This window comes from Triturus cristatus, chromosome 5_1, assembly GCF_964204655.1.
Source record: "Triturus cristatus chromosome 5_1, aTriCri1.1, whole genome shotgun sequence".
Taxonomy (NCBI): Eukaryota; Metazoa; Chordata; class Amphibia; order Caudata; family Salamandridae; genus Triturus; species Triturus cristatus.
This window is the reverse complement of record NC_140587.1, coordinates 428,171,856-428,198,045: the sequence shown is the minus strand read 5'-3', so window position 1 is coordinate 428,198,045 and position 26,190 is coordinate 428,171,856. Positions and strand designations below refer to the sequence as shown.

At 46.1% G+C, this 26,190-nt stretch overlaps 1 protein-coding gene across 1 annotated transcript in view; it reads left to right on the top strand.

The window, feature by feature from the left end:
* The window catches only part of LAPTM4B (lysosomal protein transmembrane 4 beta), a 400,646-nt gene that overhangs the window by 333,099 nt on the left and 41,357 nt on the right, over nt 1–26,190 (top strand). The window contains exon 6 of the mRNA XM_085605210.1: nt 3,562–3,657. Coding sequence (XP_085461336.1) covers nt 3,562–3,657 — 96 coding nt within the window. The remainder of the gene's footprint in view (nt 1–3,561; nt 3,658–26,190) is intronic.

The following is a 26,190-nucleotide window of genomic DNA, read 5'->3' as shown; positions in this document are numbered from 1 at the left end:
TAAGGAATAGTATTATTTACTTTTCCAACACCTTCCCTACTGTACATAGACTGGAGTTGGAATAGTAAATCATACTATTCTTAAGTCCAGCGCCCTACAGCGCAAGTCGTTGTAATGCCTGCGTTATAAAGGTATCGCGGTGTAAACACCGAGATGTAATGTCGCATATTCGTGCAGTAATGGGTTAACTGAGACAGAGCATGATGGGATTCCACCAGTTACTTTATGCAGAACTGGTTGGAAGACAGATTAACTGTGGTTGTGTAAGGAGAACCAGTGACATACATGTATGATGCTTTGTTGCACTTTTCAAAGGTGTGGGTCAAAGAATTCCATCCTGCTGTGGTTGGCGGACAAGTTTACGACTGCAGCAATGTGCTGCACATATCCTTGCAATAGTCAGTTCCAATTTCTAGGCAACAAGGAAGTATCCGGGCAGGTTAGAGTCTGTGCTAGGGTGTCTGTATGATGGACTGTGGTACGGAAGGGTCAGTCCTTCTCCTGCTGCTGCAGTGCAGTAATGTGTCTGCTTAGCAAGGTAACAGAAGGAATGGGACTCGTGGATCCGGATTGAAGTGAAAAAAACTTCAGCTGGCACTCTAGGCTCATAAAACGCAGCACACGCGAGGAGTTCCAGGTATTCAAATGTAAATGCACTTTCCAGATGTGCACTCTGCAGATAAAGAGAAATTCGCTACAAACCAAGGTGCCGCATGTTCGATTTTGTTCCTGCCGGAGAGTCTGCGCGGCGTCTCTGGCTTTGGAGAGCAGGGCTGTTTTGTCAAAAAGCCAAACCTCGCAAGTCTGTTGGCTTTACTATTAGTTGGCATTAAAAAACTGAGAATGGAGTTAGTTTTAAATGTGCCCGCAGTCTCAGGTCATGTGTACTGAAAATGTAACTGAGGAAGGGGCCTTCCCATTCTCGGTGTTTGTTGTCTAACATACACAGTCCACAAGAGGACTGACAAGAGAAGTGTGGCTCAATGATTGGAGCGGCAGACCCTGATGCAGAGGTCTAGCCCGGGACCAGGGTTCAATTCCCCACCTCGGCGGGTCTTGGGCTCAAAAATTCCACGGACATGACAATTCTCGCCTCAGTGCCTATTCCAATCATGGAGTCCCACTCTGCAACTCTGGGCAGTAGCTTGCTTAATCTCCACAACGGCCCCCACGACGCTAAGGATGCCTGGCCTCCACCTTGGGGGTGGCCACGAGTGGACGCCTCACAAGCCAGGATGGGTTCCACAGCGGTATTCGTACAAGCGCCTTGAGACCCTTGCGGGTGAGTAGTGCGCTATACAAGTATCAATTTACAATTTCAATTTACACAATGATGTCCATGTTCTCCCCTGATGGTAATCTAGGGTGACAAGATTCTCCCCCCCAAAAACGAGACATGTCATAGACATAGAAGTAGGACTGCAGTTTGCAGTAACTGTCGACATAAAAGTAGGACTATTTGACAGCTGGCGTAAACCTAGAAAAAGGACTACAATGACAGCCGACGCCACAGACACAGATGAAGTATTACAGACTACAAATCAGATGTGTGACACAGTAAGCAATAGAGTTTTCGCTTTAACAATGCCAAGAACGGCCTCAAAACTACTAACTTGCAAAAATGGCTAAAAAGCTTGCCCCATGCCAGAAGCTGAGAAAGGGATGAGGAAAAAGGAAGAGAAAGGGAGACAAAAGGCACTATGATGCGGGAAGGGCTGAGGAGGTAGGCCTGGCTGTGTCTCTGAGATGAGGGGAGGGATGAGAGAAGGCCTGTCTGTTCCTCTGAGGTGTGGAATGGGCTGTGACTATAGGCCTGTCTGTGTCTCTGAGATGGTGGGTGGGGGGGCTGTGGCATTTCTCAGGTACAAGGCTAACTCTAAAATGGCTGCAGTATGTTACTGGTGATGTCCTCTTTGTGCACGCTGCTGTCGTACATAAGTGTCTCCTGTTGAGCAACTTAAAAAACCCCTCTAGGCACTGTGTATGCATCCACTCTTTGCTGTGATAAAACCCATGACAACATAGTGCTTGAAAACATTTCCCCAAGTGGATTTTGGGGAGTGCCTTTCTTCAGGGTGCAGTTACTGTCCAATTACAAGCCAGCATTTCTGGTCGTCTGGTAGAACCGTCAAGCGCCCAGCTTCCTCCCAGGTAGGCGGTCTACGTAGTGCGGAGAAGGTTACTATAGGATGGACGTATAGTAGGTAACAGCAAGCAGAGCTCGCCTCTGACCCTGTGATTCTCACCCAACCATGGCCCTTGATACAACTGCACCCGCAGACGTCTCACCACTTCTACTTCACACAAGGCCTTCAGATGTAGTAGAAATACTACCCGAGCAGGCTTGGAAGCTGCAGTAACTTGACCACATCACCACTCGTGCACGACACCCAATGCTTCACCCCACAATCCATGTAACCATTCTTGCACCCTGTTTCCTCCCAGTGCACCCAAACAAGGCAGCGCGCTGAAGTCCCATACAGCTCTCTACATAAACCAGGTGACATGACAGAATTACCCAGGCTTCAAGTGGGAGGAAAAAACTTGGGGAATCTCTCAAAGGATCATGGCTTAAAACACATCTGTGCTTAGCATAGTGTTCCGCCCGAAAAAATTGCTGTTTCTGTCACTGTATCCAGATAAATAATACAACAAGTAACAATACACCTACAACAAGCCAGGACTATTAGCTTTGTCTGTTGTTAGCTGCATAAGCTAAATAGGCAACATATTTGGCTTTGTTGTACATAACATTGAAAATGCTTAAGTTCTGGAATGTTGAGACTGTGAAAGAACTATAAATGTCTCTTTGATGGCAGTGAAGGGTGGTCCTGCTGTAGTGGTAAGATTTATTTTTTCACCCTGAGGGCAAAAATGGTGTGCCCAATAAAGACTCGTCTCAGCACCTGTGCTAAGCAAGCAGGCGCACCGAGACACTATTTAAAAATTGGGACATTTCTCTGTTTAACCTGGGCACTGCACAAAAACCGGTACATTTCTTTAATTCGGAGCATAGTGTCGGGACACTGCTTCAAAAACCGGGACCGTCTGGGGAAAAACGGGATGTCTGGTTACCCTATGTTAATCTCGCCCATTATTCACAGTCACCAAACTTGAACCAAAATATTCTCTAGTAACCTGGATCAGCGATGCCCGAAAGATGTACTTTCACATCACCTCAATCGTCACTGTTGCTGTGTTGTTGTTGCTGTGCTCCTTAAGCTACCTACATCTCCATGTATCGACTTTTTGTGTTGCTATGTTTTTGTTGATTTACATAAAATGTCAATAAAATATTTAGATCAAAATAAAATGTTCTCCCCTGTTTAGTTCAGAAATCACATGCACACCTTTCCGCAGCCATATTCACCGAAGCACACAAGACACAAACAGGTAATGACTTTACCATGGCTAGCTGGATGGTTGATTTGTGATTGTTACTACCAAAGCCTGGATGTTTCAAAGGAGTAGCCTTTTCACCCCTTTTGTAAATTTATATGAGGTCAATTTTTGTGGATGTTTACAAGCAATGGAGCTAGAACTTGTTTGTGTTTTTTCCAGGCCTATCTGATTAGCTGTGTGTGGAACTGCTACCGGTATATCAACAGCAGGAACTCCTCCGATGTGTTGGTCTACGTCACCACCAATGACACCACGGTAAGCATATGACTGTTTTATCAATTCAAGCTGGTCACTGTTTGCAATTAAAGTGCTAGTGGTGAGAGCACGACCAAGTTAACATATTTAGTGTATTGCTATAATCTGCAGATCATTTCTGACTGATCACTCCATTCCAAGGGGAGGGATTTCATGACCGCTATTTGTGTAGATCTTTTGAGCATGAGGTTTCTTCCCAGCCTTTTCCTCTTTCAGCTAAATCTACTGTCCTGTTGATGCGGCAGGTACGGTGTCTTACTCCTATTCCTAGACATAATGTAACATGTGAAAGAACAGACTGAAAGAACAGATTTAAAAAAAAAAAAGTATTGGCAAGTCTCGTCTAATCAAGAGCTATTGGCTTTGCCAATGTGGTTTGCCATGTTGTGCACCAGCGTGGCTACTGATCAGCATGGCTAAACGGTTGTGGCATAGAGGAGTGTAGCGTAGAATGGAGTGGCATAGAATGGAATAGAGTGGTGTAGAGTGGAGAGGTGTCGAATTTCTTGGAGTGCCATAGAGTGGGGTGTCGCAGAGTGCCATAGAGTTGTCTTAGAGTGGAGTGTTGTGGATTGCAGCAGAGTGGTGTAGATGGAGTTGTGGAGAGTGGCGTAGAGTACAGGGTCATAGAGTGGAGTAGAGTGGAAGGGTGAAGAGTGGAGGGGTGTAGAGTGGGGTAGAATGTAGTGAAGTTAAGTATTGCAGAGTGAAGTGTAGTGGAGTAGAGCGTCATAGAGTGGAGTGGCATAGAGTGGAGTGTGGTGGAGTGGTGTGGACTGGCATGTTGAAGAGTGGCGTAGAGTGGAGTGGCGAAGAGTTGTGTGTTGTGGAGTGTTGTAGAGTGGTGTAGAGTGTTGTGGATTGTCGTAGAGGTCGTGTAGTAGAATGTAGTAGAGTAGCATAGAGTGAAGTAGCGTAGAGTAGAGTGGCATAGAGTTGAGTAGAGTGGAGTGGCATTGAGTGGAGTGGCATACAGTGGAGTGGCACAGAGTGGAGTAGAGCAGAATGGAGTAGAATATAATGGAGTGCCGCAGAGTGAAGTGGAGAAGCATAAAGTGGAGTAGAGTGCAGTAGCGTAGATTGGAGTGGTGTAGAGTGACTTAGATATGAGGGTCGTAGAGTGGAGTGTCATAGATTTGAGTGGCGAAGAGTAGCATAGAGTGTCGTAGAGTAGAGTGAAGTGATGTAGAGTGTTGTGAAGAGTTGTAGAGTGGAGTGTTGTAGAGTAGACTGTCGTGGAGTAGAGTGTTGTAGAGTGTCATGGAGTGGTCGTAGAGTGGCAGGCCTTAGAGTGGAGTGGTGTACAGTGTAGTAGAGTGTCCTTGAGTGAAGTGGCATAGAGTGGAGTAGAGTGGCCTAGAGTGAAGTGGCATAGGGTTTCATTGAGTGGAGTGGCGTAGAGTGGAATGGAGTAGAGTGTTGTGGAGTGGCATAGAGTGGGGTGGAGTAGATTGGCATGGTAATAAAGTGGCATAGTGTGGCGTAGAGTGTCATGGAGTGGAATGATGTAGAGTGGAGAGGCATAGAGTGGATTCAAATGTCCTTGAGTCGAGTGTGGTGGAGTGGAGTGGAGTGTCGTAGAGCAGAGTGTCATAGATTAGAGTGTAGTGAAGTGGTGTAGAGTGTCATGGAGTGTCATATAATGGAGCTACCTAGAATTAAGTGGCATAGAGTGTTGTAGAGTGGGGTGTCGTAGAGTAGAGTGGATTGGAGTATTAGGTCGCAGATTGGAGTATTGCGGAGTGGAATGGAGTGGTGTAGAGTGGCATAGAGGGGAGTGCAGTGTGTTAGACTGGAGTGTTGTGCAGGGGCATAGAGTTCAGTAACACGGAATTTGTAATTTTGTATCCTGGTATTTGTAAAGCGCGAACTAATCACCGCTAAGGGTCTAAAGGTGCTGGGGGGCCGTCGGGGAGAGTAAGCGAGCTATTGCCCAGAGTCACATGGTGCTGGGCTGAGCTGCCGCCGGGGATCGAACCGTGAGCCCCGTCCTCCGGAGCAAGCCGCCCTGGCCGCTGCGTCACACCCTGCTACAGTGACATAGAGTGGAGAACAGTAGAATGGCGTAGAGTGACGTGAATGTCGTGGAGTGGCATAGCATAGAGGGTAGTAGAGTGTCACTGAATAGAGTGTTGTAGAGTGGAGTGGCGTAGAGTGGAGTTACGGATATGGAGCATGCACGGTGTGGTAGCGCACTGCCATTGCAGACAACACGCTTTCGAATGAAAAGACCATTACATTTGCACTCACAGTTTTACTGATAAAACTATATAGTGCATAACTGATAGTGAGTGTAAATAGCTTCACCATGAGTATTGATTTGTTTTGATCATTTTAGAATATTTGTTTCCTCCACACTTGAGAATTATAGAAAATGGGCTTCATTTGTGCTTTCCTAATTCTAATATTTTCTGAAATATTGCACAGTTAATTTACAGACATTTAAATGTTATTGTGTGCTAGAATAAAATGACATCCTACAGCCTTTGTTCTCACATGGGTGACACAAGCAGGATTGTCACATAAATCCTCTCACTTTGAAGTCAGAGAAAGAAAAGTAAATACCAATCTCCCAGGAAGACAAAGCCTGTCATTTGACCTTGGTCTTTGAATGCATTGCAAATGTGATAAGATAAGAACATAATTTAAAGGCCTATGTACAGAAAGTGAGCACTTGTGGAAGAATACAAGGAGCAATGGTGAACAGGCTATTTTCCACAGGAGGGACTAACTCAAGCTTGTCAGCCTAAAACAAATAAAGCCAGCAAATAGGAAGCAAGACAATATATGTTACAAAGCGCAAAGCAAATGGTAAGCAGTGGGTGGACATACCCAGGGAAGCTTTCAGAGTGTCTCAAAGATGTCTTTACATACCAGATAGACTTCAACCTAAAAAGTCTGATAGCCCAGGTACACATTTGTGACCTAAGTTTTACATTATGCCACAACCTGTGAATTCTCGTTATTGTGGCACAAAAGGGTGGGTTTGCTTCTTATTTTCCCCCACACATTCTAGTAGTGGAGTCCAAAACAGTATTTTGGGATCTTGATACCTTGTCCAGTGGCAGCGTCACATTGTTCTGCCATAGAGACCACGCAACGCCCACTGTGAGTGAGCCACTGAAAACCAAATTCCTGTTGATTTTAAAGGAGAAGGTTTTGATCAGATTTAGTTTCCCTGTTGGTGGGAGAGCTGGGTGTATTTGTTTAGTGCATTTTTGATTAGCAATATATTTTTGTGGGTTGGATGTATTGTAGAGGTGTTAGCTTTAATACTTTGCAGGAGATTCTCAAAACACACTCTCTAATCTCAATTTGTACAAGACAGAGTAATGGGAATAAGCCATTTTGTTAGTGCTTACTTTGTCTGCCTGCCAAACATAAATTCTGACATAATAATTACAACATTGAAGTGGAAACCTGATCTACGTTTTCATTCTAGTAGTTTTTTGTAAAATACTTTACTAATAGTTTGTGTTAGTGGATAGTTATGCATTCTGTGATCCGATGCAACATACACCTTGCTAACATGCCAGTCAACAGTAATGGTTTCACTTCTTTTTGTAAAGTAATGCACACAAAAACATATGCACTACCCTGTTCTGCCTTTCTGTTGCATTTTTCTCAGTGGTTGTGGGTACGCTCTGCCGTTGTAGTCACTAAAAAGTAAAATGAGCTCAGTTTTGCAGTAGGGGGTGGTTTCTGTCACTATGAAGAGTTGGAAAACTTTAGTTGCTAGGGATACCTGCAGTGAAATATTAATTTTAAAACTATAATCTGTGCCAACATACCTACTTAGAGAATTACTCACAGATGGAGGAGGGGGGGTGTATGTCAGGCATAAGTATAGCAGTAAGTGTTCCCTATTATGATACAGCCATAAATTCAGTTTTGTTCAGTGTCAGAGTGTGCCTGAATTGAATTTACAAAACAACACCTTGGACTGACTTTCTGACAGTTTCTTTGGGAGAGTCAGTGGATGGAATCATTTAGAATGAGAAACACATGAAACTAAATTAGGGGCATGTGTTCTCATAATATTAAGTCTTCGTTCATCCTCAAAGAAGCAAGTTGTAATTACTGTACCCTGTATGGTAGCGTTGAGGTTCATGCATGTCTTCTGGTACTTTGTCTCCACTGCAGGGTATTTTTCTTTCCATGCTTAATTTGAGCCAGTGGTCTCCAGTGCTCAGCACTTAATTGTCAACACTAACACTTGTGACAGTCTGCCACATGGTGGCGCTGGTTGTTTAAATTAGACATGAACACAACAACAGTTGTTTATTAATTCAATATACGTTAAAAATGACTAATGCCTCCCGCCCAAGCCATTCTTATAGCTTTGGGGGCATGGAATAGTCTGAATTGCCACACTTGTAGGAGTGTGATGGTTAGTATTATGATTGGCGGCGCTGGCAGGGACGGGTGTGTGCAAGCTGCAGTGGCCTCCTGACAAGGGAGCTGGCACTTATTTTTTTGTATTCATAATTTTTTTGTTTTACAAATTAAGCACCGTTTATAACGCTGGGTAGTTGGCTCTACAGAAAATATTTATACTCTATATACTGACCGTTTCAGGGGCTGCAAAAGATGTTTGTTTGGTTAACAGTTTCTGTTGTATGTCAGCAGAAATGTCAGTTCTCCGGTGCACACAAGTGGAGAGGGTGGTCTGTGAGGAAGAGGCTGCCCCAGAAATGGGAGAAAATGTAGTCGGCATTATAGTCCTACAGTGGGCTAACCTGGAACTGTTCCACTGGCTGTCACACAGGGAACCACTCCGGGACACGAAATACTAAAAGTGTAATTGGTGAAAGATAGTTGTTGTACTGGTTTTTAAAAATCAATAAAAAGTTATAAAAAGAAACACTCAGTTCTCCAACTAGAGTTTTTCATGTAGACGCTGTGAAATGTGAAAGGACATATGTATTTTTCCCGCTCACGCATTTGACTTCTCAGCTGACCTTAACCCTCCGCAGAATGTACCTTTTTTTTGAGAAACACATTCACACTCACTTCACACAATGTCTTTCATTTCTTTAGTCCTGCGAGCCTGAGGCATCACTCTCTGGCTTGAGTGGGATAATCACAACTTGTGACGTAGAGATCATTATTTGGAACGAATCAGTCTGTCTTCCCTACAGATTGCATACACCTGTGTCGTCAGCGCCAGCAGTGCTTGGAGTAGGTAACAGCATGAACCTACAAAATGTAATGCCTCTTTTTATGGCCTCCTGTGACACTCACAGGTGTTGCCTATTCTACCAGCTTGCTGCTATTTTTGTAAGAAGTTTCTGAACAATGCTTGTCAGAAGCAAGCTGGTTCAAACCGGATTCCTCGAGATTCCATTCTCTATAACAAAACGATAGGGCCTGAGTACACAATGTAGCAAAACGGGTACCCATTATCTGCCTTGGTCCCACCCCTGGCTTTCATGAAAGACATGTTGTGAAAGAACAGGTTTCAACTCTGGCAATCATACAAAAAACATAAACACTACTAAATATGAATTCTAATGAAAGTACAAAATACATCTGATCAGTGTCACACATCTGATGTGCTATATTTGTACACGAGAGTAAGATAAGCACATATTTAGCGTAACCGCTATCAGCATTATACAAGACTGCACGCTGCCGATAGTGCCTCTTCGAGATGCTTGCATGCACCTAATTTGAGTAACGCACCAACACTATACTACAAGTCTGAGTGTGATGTGATCAAACTCACCTGGTGAAATAGCATTATATCAGATAAACTAACATTATTTTGATGGGTTTATACTTACATATCTCATATGCACCTTTTCCTATCATATGTAAGAGCTGTACGTCTGTTATTCTCTGCTATGTTCAGCCCATTATTGGGGAGGCAGGGAATCAGTCAATTACAATGGTCATTTTGATTAGGGCCTGGTCCGGGTCACCACTTGTCCTGGCTATATTTGTAATACTTTTCACTAGTAATAACTATTATCAGCACTGTTGGACCTGGCCATTTTTGCAGGGTCATTCCAGAACTTTTTACCTTCCTCCTGTATTTTTTCTGACCTGTTTTTGTTGGTTTTATGACTCTGGACACTTTACTACTGCTGATCAGTGCTAAAGTGCATGTGCTCTCCCTTGTAAACTTGGTAAGATTGGCCTACACCTGTTTGGCATATTTAATTTACCCGTAAGTCCCTTATACAGTGGTATCCCATATACCCAGGGTCTGTAAATTAAATGCTACTAGTGGGCCTGAAGCGATGCTTTCACTACCCACCGAAGTCGCCTGTCAAACCTGTCTCAGGCCTCTGCCCATGCAGCTCCTGCGGGCGCAGTTTACTGCCGCAGTGATGTGTCACTTAAAGTGTTTATCCTGTCTGAAACTCCTCTTTTACACCATTTAGGTTAACCCTAAGGTAGGTCCTAGGTAGCTCTAATAGCAGGGTGCTGTGTAGGCAAAAGGTAGGACATGTGGCTTTACTACAGCCTTCTAGCCCGCCGTACCGGGCTATACCGGCTATTAAAGGTCCGCTGCAGCGTTAAAGGCCCGAGCCGAAGGCGAGGGACTTTAACAAGGCAGCTGGACTTTAATAGCCTGTATAGCCCTGCTACGAAGGGCTATAAGGCTATTAGAACATTCTGCTACTAGAGGGCAGAATGTTCTAACAAATTAAACAAAGGCTTCAGGGAGCGCGAGGGGATTGAAATCCCCTCGGGCTTCCTGAAGCCTTTGGTCACAGCCACAAAGAAGCAGTGGAATGTTGGAGCTCCGGGCTTATACCAGCCATTATAAGCCCGGAGCACTCCATTGTTTTCAATGGAGCTTCCAACATTCCAATGTTCTAATGTGGGGCATGTCCTGGTAGTGACAAACAGCCTATTTGGTTTCTCACTGCTCTGAGGCTGCCCTCTCAGAGGTTTGCATTGGGAATTCCCTGATATGTAGTTCAGTGGTAATTTCCAATATGAAAGGGGTAGCTTGGCCATGTTTGGTATGTTTGGAATAGTAATAATCCTGCTTACTGGTGAAAGCGGATTTGTTATTACTATTTTAGAAATGCCACTTTTAGAAGTGGGTATTTCTGTGTCCTTATGGCTCTTTGTGCCCTGCCTGGTTGTGTGTTCAACATCTGGTTTAGACTGACAGGCGAAGGGGATGTGCATTCACTCTAGACATTCACAAGGGGGGGTTGAGGTGTGTCATGTCTTTCCTGGGTGACTAAGCGCTGGGCTGAATTGACCTTGGCTGCATTTAGAGTGGTGGGAGGAGTGCACCTGCATCTAAATAGGGCTGTGCCTGACTTTCACAATGCTGTCTCCGCCCCCCTGTAGTGTGTCTGTAGCCAGCGCTAGGTATTGAATGAGGGTATTGTGCACTTCTAAAGGTTGTTTGGAGTGCCCCCCAGAACAAAGACTTTAGGGGTATAAGTGCACGTGCTGTGACCCCATGATGCAGGTCGCTGTGTGGAACTTGTAGCCAGAAAGTGCGGGCTCTACATGCTGTACCAGAGGATTGCTGTGAATCAGGAGGAACCCCCAATTGGGGTATATGCCTGATTGGATTAGTCTGCTGCCCTGATCGTTGGGCTGCAGAGGTGACTGCCACTTTGCAACTGTTGCCCTGTATGCTGTACTGCTGCCGCCCTCTGCTTGAGCCCCCCTGTGCTCCCCAAGGGCCTGGTGGCTCTTGCTATATCAGTGCATGGTGAGCGCTATTGGATCACTTCTTGTGTCAAGAGGAGTGCATGAAGAGCTCTTTCCCTGCAACCAGTGCTGTATTAAGGGCAACAGACGGAGCGCGTGCTGAGCACTCGTCATTGCTGAGTGCAGCCCTTCACCCGTTCTCTGACCCCTGCCAGGGAGATTCAGAGAACACCTCACGAGGGAAGTCAGCTAGCCCGGCCTTTTTTAAAAATATGTGAGCTAAAAATCAGTGGTTCTATTATCACGTCTGTCCCTTGAACAGGAATCAGTTTCCTTATATCAGTGCAGAGTAAGGAAGTGCATGTATGTTCCCAATTTTGTCATGGTCCCTCTGCTGCTTTTCCTAAGCACGAGAAAGGGTCTATTCGAAATATGCTGCTAAGTGTCATCCGTAGTATGCCTCAGAGATGCACAGAGAGAGGTCAGAGCATACATGCACATAGATACATATTTCATACAATTACGTTACAGGATCAAGAATTAGGGGCATGTGTTCAACAAGGAGCAGAATTTTATTATTTTTTACTTTATTTATTAAGCTTTTTATAAGAAGCCACAAACATGAAGCAGACATTCATGACAGACGTATATATTCACCATCTAGAAGTATTTACTTTCTTCATAAATGTATCCTGGTCAGTGCAGTTTGGAGCATTACATTGTTAACATTCATACTGGATCATTCTAACGAAGAATGGCAATACATTGTAATGTACATCATGTCTTCAATGTTAACAGGCATCCACATTACAAGTTTCAGTATACAGCACATATCTAAACTTTCAGGAGTTAACCAGGGCCAATCCTGATTATGGCTCAATTGTAAACCCCTTCTCACGGAGTCTGGCAGGTATCATGAAATGCATATCCCTCCCAAAACGTTTGTGGCCATAAACAGCATTATCGTCGCTACCTCTATCCCACATTTTCAGCTGCTGTGTCTACTGGATGAGATAGTAGGTAGATTTTCAAAGGATCCCAAATATCTTTGGGGTGTGATGTCATAGGGAGCAGATCGGCATAGTTATTTAGATGTTCTTGACAGAATATTAATTTTTTAATCCAACCCTTGAATTTGGGAGCCCTGCCTCTCCCCCATCTACATGCAATCCTGCGTTTGGCCATCAATAGCGTCAGGGGGACATATTTGCGGGAGGGTTTGGCTATGAGTTCAGTGTATCCCAATAACGCCAGAATTGGAGACATTACCAATGTCAATGATGTCATCTGTTCCAGAGCTTCAAATATCTGCCGCCAGTACCCATAAACACTTGGGCAGTTCCACGCTAAGTGGAGGAAATCGGCACCTTCCATGCCACATCTATCACACCTATCGTTGTCTCTTAGCTTATATTTGTACATTTTAGCTGGCATATAGTACAGGCGGTTTAAAATTTTTAAATGGATAATACACAATCTACTACTTGCCGACACCTGTTCCGTTTGCAAGCAGTAGTAAGACCATTGCTTATCCGATATCTCACATCCCAGCTCCATGTCACAATGTGTGCGGTTGGGGCACTGTTCCACCACCTGCTGAGTATGTATCGCATGGTATAATGTCGAAACAGTGTGCTCAGGTGACGTGGCTTGAAGCATCATATGAAGGGGAGCTAACACTGGGGGCTCTAGCGGGTATGCTGGGGTAATATCGCGAACGCCTTGCCTAAGTCTCACGTATAGAAACACATCTAATGGCGTGGACTGAGTGTTATGGAATATTTGTTCTAAGGTGCGAAACTTCCCATTATGATACAAGTCCCCCCAACATGTTATGTTCGTCTTCACCATGACTTTCCTGAATGCTGTCTCTTGTAACAGCTGTATGCGTGGGTGATACATCAGTGGAAGCAGTGGAGAGTAAAGCATAGCGGCTTGTAGCAGTTTTGTAATACGCCTCCAGGCGGTCACTGTACATGTGATCATCGTGGTGTCTTTATCATGAGGCTGGGGGACGCTGCATATTATGCCTGCCAAAAGGATAGGATCTGCGGGCCATTGTTCCACTGCTATTTGTGGCATGTATCTGGGTGGGTGAAACCAGTAATAAGCATAGTGAGCCTGGGCGCATATGTAGTATTGTTCAAGGTTTGGAACATCAAACCCATCTTGAGAGTATGGTCTGGTAATTATGTCCCATTGTAGTGGTGGTTGCTTGCCTCCCTATGTCAATCTGATCATTTCAGAACGTAAAGCAGTGAAGAAGTGCCTACCTGGTTAGTAAGGTATGTTCATGAATAGGTATAATAACTGCCGGAGAACCACCATTTTGATTAGTGAGGTGCGTCCCGCTATAGATATCGGCAGAGAGATCCATCGTGTGACATAGCTCGTGATGTGTTCTAATGCCCTGCCGTAATTAAGGCGCATTAACTCCTCCCTATCCCTGGTGATACAAATACCCAGATACTTTACTTCAGAGCTGCCCCACTCTATAGGAAAATCAAGCGAGAACTGTGTGGCCGCAGAGGTGTGAGGGAATATTTGTGACTTTCCCCAGTTTATGTGGATCCCCGAGAGTCTCCCAAAAATAATGAATTCCCTCAAGATAGGATTTAGGTTTTGTTGCGGGTCTCTGATATACAGGGTGATGTTCTCTGCATAGAAGGAGATGAGCACTTGACGCATGGGACATCGCAGGGCTTTATCCTGATGGTGCTGCTGCAGTTTAACCGAAAGTGGCTCAATTGCCAGCGCAAAAGTAGGGGGGATAGCAGGCACCCCTGTCTAGTACCTCTGGTGATTGGGAAGGCTGGAGACACCTGTCCATTAATCAAAACTTTAGCAGTCGGAGATTTTTTTAGCAGGCCTATCCATGATAAGAACACCATAGGCATTCCCATGCGTTGCAGTATACCCAGTAAGTAGTCCCATTCTACTGAGTCGAACGCTTTTGTGGCATCTAGGAAGACTGCCACAAGCGCCAAATCAGGATCTACATTTTGTGTTATGGAAAAGAAGGTACTGAGATTGTGGGAGGTCGCTCGCCCTGGAATAAACCCCGCCTGGTCGGGGAGGACCAGGTTTTCCATCAACAAATTTAACCTATTGGCCAGTATCTTAGCCAAAGTTTTAGCATAATTATTAATAAGGGATAGCGGCCTGTAAGAGTCGCACTGGCCCGCAGATTTACCTGGCTTCTTCAGGGAGGTAATGAGCGCCTCCCTCATCGAGGGTAGGAGGATACCATTCATTTGGGCATCTTCGTAAACAGTTTTCAGGACGGGAGCTAATTGATCAATATATGCTTTATAGAAGTCTATGGGGAGACCATCTAGGCCTGGGGCTTTACCGGATTTCATATGCATGATAGCCTCACGTATCTCGTCCTCCTCAAAGGGGACATCCAGGAATTCCCTCTGTGTGTTTTACAGCCATCCTAGGGCCACATCATCTAGGTAGCTGGCCAGATCAAGTGAACCTTGCCTACTAGTAGAGTACAGCATAGAATAATGAGTGGTGAACGTGGCCAGTATATCTGCATTATCTTTGCACTGAACGCCGCCAGGGCCTGTAAGTTCTAATACGTAGCTAGAGAAGCGAGGTTTGCGTATTTCTTCCGCTAGGGCTCTGCCTGGTCGCTCTCCCTCCCTATATCTGCGGGCCACCCAGTATTTACCCCTAAATCGAACCTCCCGCTCTGCCGTTTCTTTATATTCTAAGAGTTTTTCCCAATAGTCTTGTTAGGTCACTCCGTCTGCGCCAATAGCAAGTAGGGACTCCAGTCCCATGAGTTCACCCTCCAGTTTCTTCAGGGTACTCTGAATGTCATGTAGAACTCTTGAGCTTTTAGAGATGCAAAAACCTCGAATTGTGACCTTGAAGGCCTCCCACACCATCTCGATACTGTCAACAGAACCCAAATTTCTCTGAAAGAAATCTGTGATTTCCTGCCCTAGTTCACTGTGAAACACTGTGTCCAGCGGAGTGAGAGGCATTAGTCACCAGCTTCTAGGGGATGCATCCAGACCTGGATGGGTCAGCAATAGGCGGACAGGAGAGTGATCAGAGTATGTTCTCGTCAAATGTTCCACTGAGTCGATCGATGGGTCCAAGCCCCGAGATACCAGGCAATAATCCAATCGGGCCCAAGGTGCGTGCAGTGCTGTGTAATGTGTGCCTTCAGTTTTATGCGGGTGGATTTGTCGCCATGCGTCCAGCAACCCATTGTCAGACACTATGCTCCGTAACAACTTATGTGTTCTAGTGTAGTGATGTGGCTCCGGACTAGATCTATCCATCGCTGGATTTAAAGTAGTATTAAAATCTCCCCCCTGTACTAAATGAGTAGAGCCTATTTAAAAAAAAATTCCCTAAAGTGTAGCGAAGAAGTCAGGGTCATCCACGTTGGGCCCATAGCAGCAGACCAACGCAGTGGATGCTGATTCTAATCTGCCCCACATCATGCAGTAGCGCCCTTGCTGATCTTGTGCCGTGCAGGCAGGGGTAAATTGAGTGTGCTTTTTTATATGTATTGCTGTGCCTCTGGAATATGAGGAGAATACCCGGTGACCTGCCCACTTACAAGCAAATGAAGGGGAATGGCGGGGGTCCAAGTGAGTTTCCTGAAGCATTGCAACCTGGACATGATTGCGGTCCAGGTATGCTAGGACCTGTCTACTTTTGCGTGGATCGCCTAATCCTCTGACATTCCACGTTAGAAAATTTAATTTCTGAGTAGTTTCTGAGCGTGCCATATAAGAAACTGCAGTCTGATGCTAAAAGTGGTGTAAGATCTACATCTGCCAATCTGGTACAATACATATATAAAGATTTCATTTGTGTCTTGTTTTCTTTTATTTCATTCCCCATTAGCAATCCCCGTCCCACCCCCACCCACTGTAGCATCCCAATCATGCCAGAATGAACATTCCCTCCCCCACCCCACATTGCCCAAAACAACCAAACCATCCTGCATTTTAATCTGCAGTAAGGGGGATCGCCCTTAGGGGGGACTTCTGGGCTCATGCACGATTACACCCTCCCCTCGAGTTGCAGGGTAGTCAATAAACAAACCCGTTGGGGACTGGGTTGCCCGGTGCTACGTGTTATACATTCCCAGGAAGGCACTTATCTATTCATGATGCTCCAGTCGCTGCCTCCTGCTGAGACTGTACGGCAGTGTCCTATTGCCCCTATATAGGGCAGGAGGTGGAGTTCGTGACTGGATGGAAAGGAGTAGGGGAAGCGTTGTATCGGTCTCGTGAGGCACACCGCAATCAAGATGGAGGTCGTACTATTCCATTGCTGGAGACGATGATCTCGATGACAGTTCCTGTGTGGTACGGGAGTTATTTGGCCTTTGATGTGCTTCAAGAAGTCGTCTACTTGCTGCGTATTAGTGAAGAAATGTTGTTTGCCTTGATGTGTCACTCATAGTCTAGCCGGATACATAAGTGCATAATCTATTTGCGTGTGGCGAAGTTTTGCTTGGCTGGAATGAATTTCCGCCGCACTTCCTGGACTGTGGCCGTGAGGTTGAGGTAGAGGGTGAAAGCATCCCCCTCAAAAGTGAGCTGACTCTTTTCCCGTGCTGTTTTGAGTGCCACATCGCAGTCGCGGTAATTGAGCAACCTCGCAATGATTGGACGAGGAGGACTTCCTGGTGGCGGTTTGGTGCTCAGGGAGCGATGCGCCCTTTCAACTATGAATTGTGAGGACAGAGATCCAGCGCCAATCATTTTGCGCAGCAGCCTCTCTATGAATTCTTCCATCTGGCCTGTATTGGTACTCTCTGGGATGCCAATAACGCGGATATTGTTTCGTCTGCTGCGCTCCTCGAGGTCTTCGTTCTTGGCAGCGATGACACTTAAGTAGATTGTCCATCCATGCCATTTGTTTTTGCATTTTCGACATGTTGTGTTCTGTGTCGGAGATGCGGCATTCGGTCTGTTTTATACGCTCATCATGTTTGTCCAACTTATGGACAATAGCGTCCATGCGAGGCTTTGTCTCATTGCCAGTAGGAGTTCTTTCACTTCCTCTTGTTGCAGCTGCGCCAACCCCTTTGTTTGTTCTTCACTAGTGTGGTCAGGATCCTCCTGCTGTGAGCGGGAGCCTTTTTTAACCTCAAATGGCAGCCGAGTTTGCTTCACTTCGGCTTTTCCCATTCTGAAGTTTCGTATTCTACTGTGTCAACAACTGTTCTGGGGTCACCAGTCTGCTACCTCCGTATGTCCAATATCAAAGTGGAGAGCTTCCACACTCAGTGCCAAGCACCCAGGACACCTGGAGGGGCCTCCAGAGATGCTGCTTCCTATGTTGCCAGCGGCGCCTTGTTCCCCACCGTAGGTCAACTGAGCAAAGAGAAGGCCAACAAAGCAAGTAGACTACTGTCATCTTGTTCTGGTGCAAGACACGTGATTGTGCGTATGTAATATAATGTGCCTAATCGGGGCAGACTCATTTCCACATCACTTACTGTGCTCTTCACATTGAGGCCAAACCAATCTGGAGGTAGCCCGCTACCCAGGGGCGGCCTTGCTGCAGCAATTCTTTCCCTGTGATCCTCCAGCCTGCCAGGACGGTCCGCGTGGGTCCTACATGTAGTGCCTGTGGGACCACCAAGAAATATGCCGAGCAGGCCTCGGGGGTAACGAAAGGGCCGTTATCGGGTGTCTCACCAGCAACCTGTGACATGGAACAGAACATGAATATCATCCATTGAGAATGTGTGTACCAGAAATCAGGTGCTCCACTTTGTGGCCCGTCCTCGCCAGAGGAGAAGAAGTTGATAGGAGATTCCAACCAACCCTGTGTCAGTCACACTGGAATGTATAGACTTGTTTTTTTCACATCAACAAATGTAGTAAGTGACGCATTGTGCCTTTTTTAAAATACAAATTCAATCTAAGTCCCTTTTTTAACGCCTTTGCTGTGTGCAGGGCTTTGGAAACCTGTGGTTGTTAGAAGCCTTGCCCAAACACAAGGCTCTCCTACACTTCGGTTCAACCCCTTTGACATGACGTGGCTGCTCCTATTACTTCACTGACAAGCGTGGGCTGTAAAGAGTATTTTGTGAGGATCTGCAGAAAATGAAAACTTTATGGAAACCTATATAACATAGTTTTATTTATTTATGTAATAATTGTAAAGCATCCATTTTTCCTCGAGGCATCCTGGTGCTCCTTCTACTGAAAGGCACTAAAACACGGGAAAAACTGTAGCCCGGTTGGAATGATTCCGTTCAAAAAAGACAAATAATTTGTGATGTGTAAGGGTAGATCGGTTCGCAGATTGAGACCCTCGTGGCACACAGAATGGACTCCCAAATGGGCCAACGTAAACTAGGGTGACCAACTGGCATGGGTGCAAATTCAGGACGGTCAGTGTTGAAATTCAGGACAGAGTCAAAATTCAGGACAAAAATTCAGGACAGAAGGTCAAAATTCAGGACAAAAATTTGGGACAAAACGTACGTTTTACAGACATATCAGAGGAGGCCGCACAATAATATATAAGTAAATAGACACCCAAAGTAAGTACAAGTCAAAATAAGTTTATATAAGGTTGAGACAATCGTGCACTTCACCGTTTTTCAGTATGCACACAGCTTTGCAAAGCGACATAAGGCCCTTTCTGCAATCAAGATTTGTGCTAGTGTAACAATAAACATTAAATAGTATTTTTTTATTTGTATGTTTAAATCTTACTTTTGAATGTACAGTGGAAACGCTGTTAGTTATTTTATTTTTATTTTCTCCCGCATGGCGCCATGAAAAAAGCAGAATGCCTTGCCCTAGTCTGATGCAGGAGATGGCACACCACAAGCTGTCACTACAATAGGGCCCGGCCTATTGTCATTCTCTAAGTGCTAATCAGCTGTAGTCTCATAATGACAATGGGCCACTCCACAGTCTGCGCGAGATCCGGGAGGGGCCGCTGCAGGCAGCCTCTTCAGTTTGAAACATAAGTGCGAGAGGCCCCGAGTGAAAACTTTTAAACTCATGGAGCCTCTCGCAGGGAAACAGCATACTTTCCTGAAATTCCCCAATTTTATTTTAGTATGATGTCTGTAAGGCGTCTGTAATTTGGGGACCCCAAATTACGGTCGCCTTATGGACATCATACTAAAATAACGAACGGTACGTGAAATTTACGGATGGTTGGTCACCCTAACCTAAACCTTGAAGCCTCGTCAGTAAACCACAGCTGGAGTGCAAGGTGCTTGCGGTACCTTGCTTTGCTAAGTTCTTTTTAAGATTGGACTTCTTGAGCCCATAATAAATCCTGTTCATTAAACAGAGTACTTCAAATTGCACCCTTGTTGGACAGGGAGCCGGTGAAGCATCTTGTGGGAAGTCAACACCTGGTCGGATTTCCTCTGCCCTCTTGCCTGTCTGACCACAGAATTTTCTGTTGATTGTAACTTGGCAGTTACTGAGCCAGAGAGGGCTAGGGAGAGTTTGGGTGTCATTGAACTATTGCACGGTAGCGCTTAGAGACCCTACCAAAAAGCAGAGGGACGTAACAGCAGGTAAAATCATTGCTTTCATTTGCTCCTTCCTGGACTTTTTAGGTCTTGCCTAGGCAGGGCATGCTCGTTCTCTTCGAGACATGCTATCTTCAGTATATGGGGTTTCATTCTGCCCCTTGCTGCCGATTTGTTCACCTGTTTGTCATTCATAAATCCTTGCTTTTGTTTGGTTTATTGGCTTTCTTTCTCCTACCTTCTTGTGTTGTGCTCCTCCCCTGGAGTATTGGCCTATTATGCTGTCCTTTCTCCAGAGACTGTATGCTTTTGTGTTTGCCACTTTTTTGTTATTGCTAGTCTGTACGCATTTGTTTTGTGAATGTTCCCTTGTCTGTGCCCCTGTTTTGCTACTGCTTGTTTTAAAATGCAGCCTGCACATTTATGTTTTCAAAGATTTTCATTTGAAGTGCTGTAATATATTTAGGTCAAGTTCACGGCATGTGCAGAGCTTTGAAGTTAGCTCCCCTCATGTTATGTTATGTTATTAACACTTCTAAGAGTGTCCAGGCGCGAAACCAAACAGGGGCGGAGATGAGCTGATCATTAGATTAAAAAGCAGAGTTTTCAGCCGTTTCCTGAAGATCTTCGGGTCCTAGATACCGTGAAGGTCCAGAGGAAGTGAATTCCAGGCCACCGCTGCCTTGTATGCCAGAGAACTACCACCAGTTCTCGTAAGGCGAAACCGAGGAATGACCGCCAGAAGCTGCGCCGCCGAGCGCAGCTGTCTCGCGGTAACGTAGAACTTAAAGCGTTTTTCTGCGGTATACAGGGCCAAGTTCGTACAGGGCGGAGTGAGCCAGGGTTAGGGCTTTAAATTTTACTCTTTCAGCCACGGGAAGCCAGTGAGGTTCGCGCCGGTGTTGCTTTATGCTAGATCTCACTGGAATGATAAGGAGAGACCTTACTGCAGCGTTCTGAACAACCTGCAGCCTCTTCAACAAGTACCCTAGCAGGCCAACGTACAGGGCTTTCGCGTAATCAATGCGTGAAAGGATTAGGGCACGAGTAACCATTTCCTTGGCTGCCCTAGGAAGGAGGGGAGGAATTTCCTAAGTGATTTAAGGGTGCCAAAGCACTGCCCAGCTAATTTCTTAATCTGTGTGGAAAACCAGAGATTTGCGTAAAACCAAATTCCGAGGTTTTTGGTGGGCTGACCCACGGAATTAGGCAATGGATAATTTACCAGACAAATCGATTCCATAAACTGGGGAGGAAAAGTCTCAAACGAGAGGATGTCTGATTTATCCTCATTGCATTTGAGCTGAGCGGAGAGGAGCCATTGAAAAACACCCGTTAGGCATGTTCTGGCTCTAGAGGTGGATGAATCGTTTTTGTTCCATGTGAAGAGGAGCTGGGTATCATCAGCATGTGTGATGATCTTGGCACCCAACTCCTCCGCCAGCTGAATCAGCGGGGTGACATAAATATTAAAAAGGAGGGGGTTCAAAGTGGACCCCTGAGGCACTCCTGTGGTCACACTTTGAGGGGCAGACGAGGATGGGGGGAGCCAAACTTGCTGCGTTCTGTTCTCAAGGAACGATTTAAGCTAGTTCCACGCAGACCCAGAGATACTGATGTTCGAGAGGCGGGCCAGCAACAAAGAGTGAGGCACAGTTTTGAATGCTGCAGAGAGGTCCAACAAAATCAGAGCCGCTTTGTCACCAGCATCCAGACATTCCCTGAAATTTCGACAAGGGCCACCTCAGTACTATTTGAGGTTCTAAAGCCCGTTTGGGCTGGGTGGAGAAAGCCAAAACCTTCAACATACTTGGTGAGATGTTTATTAACAGCTTTCTCACAAACTATTGCCACGGCAGGAAGGAGTTTACAACCTTTGCAACTGAAGCCAACAGCCTGGCCAGGCAGGGGTCGGACGGGGAACCCGATTTCAAGGATTTGAGAACCATCAGGGAGTCAAGCGGAGCAATAGGTGAAAAGGCCGCCAGAGAAGGTGATGGAAAAGAGGTAGATGTTGGACCTTTAGGAAACAGATTCCATGCCATAGAGTTGGTGCCGATATTAAAATTTGCCTGGAGAGCTTGAATCTTATCGAGAAAGAAACTAGAAAGTTTCTCACACCAGGCGACCGAGGATGGTCTCTGTACTAGGGGCCAGGAAGCTCTGCACAATGGTAAAGCTTTCCTTGGCATTGTTTTTAGAAAGAGTGATACTCTCGGCATAGTAGAGGCTCTTAGTGTGCAATATGGACGCATATTATGATTTCTGAGCTTTCCTTAATACCAACTTGGCTAATGAGCAATACGCCTATCTCCAATAGCGCTTCCGTTTTTTGCAATATTGTTTCTGCACTTTGAGCTCACTGGAGAACCACGGTTTTGAAGGGGAGTCTCTGATTCGCCAATGCGATGAGAGAGGAGATAGGTTCTCAACCGCCTGCTAAATCCAACTTGTGAAACTATCAAGGGCTCCTCCCAGATCCTTAGCAAAGGCTGGCGAGTCTCAGCCAAGGGCACAGGGGACTGGATTAGACTGTATAACTGATGTAGCAGTGGTTGGGTTGAGGTAGAAACCCCCTATACCAGTCTTACTTAGAGTAAATGGGTGTTGCCCGATGCTGCCAGATCTTTTTTGTTTGAGTCTCAGCCAAGACCAGGCTAAAGGTTGTGGAATCTATTTTGTGCGAGGGTCTGCCTTGACAGGGCAGGTTAGGAGAATAACTATCGATGGTCCAAGAAAAATGGATCACAAGGTGATGGGTCCAGGCTACCTGGTGGGGCTCTCTGACATTAATGGGGAAATTTCAACAAATCGGGTCCAAAATATGTCATCCACGATGCGTGGGGGAGCTGACCCATTGAGAGAGCTGTGCAAGGCTCAAAGAGTCGAGGAACTCCCGAGTCTCCCCAGCCTCCCACAGTCCAAATGAATATTAAAATCCCCAAGAAGTAAAAAGTGGGTGAAGCGAAGAGCACGGGGGATGATGACATCATCCAGGGCTTTGCGGAAGGCTCCTGCCGGACCTGGAGGTCTGTAGACCAGTGTGCCGCCCAACGTGAAGTGGGGTGAGGTGGTGATGCGAAAATCCAGCGCCTCGCCCTCTCCTATCCCCAAGGTCTCTCTGCGATGGAAGATCCACTTGTCCCTAAACACCACTACTATACCTCCACCTCTCCCGGTTTTGCGATCAGCATGGGAAACTTTATACCCCCCAGGAAGGGCCAGCTCAATTACTTGATTGGAGAACTTGTTAATCCAGGTCTCTGTTATAAACACTAGGTCGAGAGACCCATCAGAAAGGAGGTCAAAGATGTCATGGGAGTGCTTACCTAATGAGCGGGCGTTAGTCATAGCCCCTAGGATACGTTGCCCCTTCTGCCTTTTGAGAGGAGGAATAGTCGGAGGAGGGGAAACTGCCGGTCCAGGGCACAAACAAAATTTACAACTCTCGCAGGCCGTGGATAGGACACATACAGCGTTGGGGGCGGAGCAGGAGCAGCTCGGCACACCTGTAGGTCTGAGGAAAGGCTCTAGGAAGGTAGATGAAACAGGCAGTATGTCTGGCACTGGCCGCTTCCGGGGTGCTGACGGGCGCAGATGGGCTTGCCTCTGGCGCACCAGCGGCGTGCCCGCTGCGCGTCCGGGCTGCGCGCATACTTGTAGGCAAGCCCCTTGAACAACTAAAGCACGCACATGCTAGGATGGCGTCTCTAGTTGTGCATCCCAGAGGACAACAGGAAGGGAAGTTGCGGCCCGACCCTGAATGAAGTGCAATGTGCAGGTAGGTGCGAGCAGCAACAGTACAAATGACACATTCAAATTCGCTTTACAGTTTCGGTGCAATGTTTTTGACGTGCAAAAAAAGCCTTTTTGTAACATATAAAATTGACACACAGCACTGCGGCGCGTGCACAGCTTCGAAGTTAGCTCCCCCCACCTTTGCCGCAATGTTTTCCATGTGTTTCTTTCTTTTGTAATACAACTGATTTGTATATAAAGTGCTATACAACTGGTTTTCATATGAAGCTCTGAAATATCTTTAGGTTAAGTTCATGCTAACATGTCTTTTTGTAATAAATACAACTGGTTTTCATATGAAGCACTGGAATGATTTTAGGTTAAGTTCAATCTATAAAAATTGTCATGTAGCACCGCGGCACATGTAGAGCTTTAAAGTTAGCTCCCGACTCCTTCGGTGCACTGTTTTCCGCATGCAAAAAAATGTCCTTTTGTAATACAACTGTTTTTTATATAAAGCTTTATACAACTGGTTTTCATATGAAGCACTGTAATATCTTTAGGTTAAGTTATCGCTATATAAAATTGACACGCAGCACCACGGGTCGTACAGAGCTTCAAAGCCAGCTCCCTACACACAAGCCCTGCTTATAAACTGCAGCTCCCTGGGGCAGCTGCTGGTTGCGTTTTGTATTTGTGAATTTTCGTGTATGGGGCAAAACACTGTGTGCATTTTATCTGAGTGCATATGTAATATGTGTGCATTCAGTTGGTGTGTACATTGTGTGCATGTGTACCTTATTTGTCTTTTTGGCATATTTTATGGCTACACAAATGTTTACAAAATGCAATTGTTTAAAAAAAGGTGGAGCAGGAGGGTTCAGTTTATTACTCTTTGTGAAAGCCAGCCTTTTAGTATTCTTAAGCAGAGTTTATTGCAAGTGTTCACACTACTGCCAAGGTGTTTAATGGGTGCTTCAGGAAGGAGACAGCCCTGATAAGATAAGGCTCATGAATCAAAGGCTATGTCTGTTTTCGTTAAACATTTGTGGCTTTATGCTTGGCTAAAACGTGTGTGGATTGTTTACTATGATAATATGGTGCCCTCTGGGTTTTGATCCTTTGAAGGCTCTACACTAATATGGGGCCAGGGCCGGTCTGGGAACCAAAACCGGCCCTGGCAAAGTGCTCGGCCAGCCCCCCCTGGGGGGGGCTGAGTGGGTGCGGCTGATCTGTTTGCAAGGGCCGGTTTCGGCCGATTTTGTTAGAGGGGGCCGACATTGCCGGTCCCCAGTAACAACATGCATTTACAATGCAATGGTCTCGGCATTGTTAAAGTTAGAGCTATTGGCATTGCTCATGACATTATTTTTGTTTTTGGTTTTGTTTTTAAAACATTTAACCCCTTTCGCGCTCATGACGGAGCCGCTCCGTCATGAGCCACGGTTGCCGTGTGCTCATGACGGAGCGGTTCCGTCATGCCACGACCGTTGGCGGCCGCTCCGCCCACGCGGCGCTGTTTCCCCGCCTGTGCGGGGGGCAACGCAACTGGGCGGAGTCATGACGGAACCGCTCCCTCATGAGCACAGCTCAACCGTGGCTCATGACGGAGTGGCTCCGTCATGAGCACAGCGCCACCGCGCTGCCCCCCCGCACCCCCCAGCGCTGCGGCGGAATTCCCGCCGCAGCGAAGGGGTTAAAGAAACAGCATTGTTATTTACAATGTCAATAGCTTAATCACTCTCAAATGCGAGACATATTGCATTTGCACCCACACACAGAGTCACACACACAAAGCCACCCACACACACAGAGCCACTCACATAGCCACCTACACACACACACACAGAGTTACCCACACACAGACAAAGCCACCACGCATAGAGCCACCTACAAAAAAAGCCACCCACACAGAGCCACCCACACAGAGCCTACCACATGCTCACAGAGCCACCCACACACACATAGAGCCACCCACACACACACACACACCCATCTGCGCTCCCTCAGCCGGCTTGTGAGTGTAACGTCCCATGTGCTTGTGCTGGCGTCACTAGGATAAGCTAGTCCCCATTGTTTGGTTTGCTGCACGCGTTAATGACAGCTTTGCGGTAATTGTTCATTGTATCATCAGGCCAATCTGAGCTGTCAGTCTAAGGAACAGGGCCTGGATGCTCGCGTTGGCCCCTATACTATGGATATCTTATCGTGTAACTATATAGCAAGCTGCTTCCGTGCGCATTCGCATCATCGTCTTTATGAAGTCTGCAAAGGGAGATGTTGAATTTGCTTATGCAACTGAATGAAAGGCTGCAGTGGGTTCAGAGCTCGTATATAAAGAGGAGTACATATTTTCTATTAGCTGTGTTGTGGGGCTTTTTCTGCGTCTGTCCAGCGATAAACTGATCGCCGCACTCCCATGTCAATTCCTTGTAATGCTAGGAGTCTCCTTCACGTCCTCTTTGAAATGATGCGGTGAAACGCCCGCCATGTTGTTTTACTGAAGGATGGGGTGTAATATCTAAAACCACGAGGCCTGCCAAGCAGTGTGGCTAGAAATCTCCTTGTGACGCCAGCTCGGGTGCTTGAGCGGTACAACTTTTGGCAGTTTTTCACTCGGAAGACTTTTGGAGAGCTTCATTGCAGATATGTGACCGGGTCGCCTCTGTTCAAAT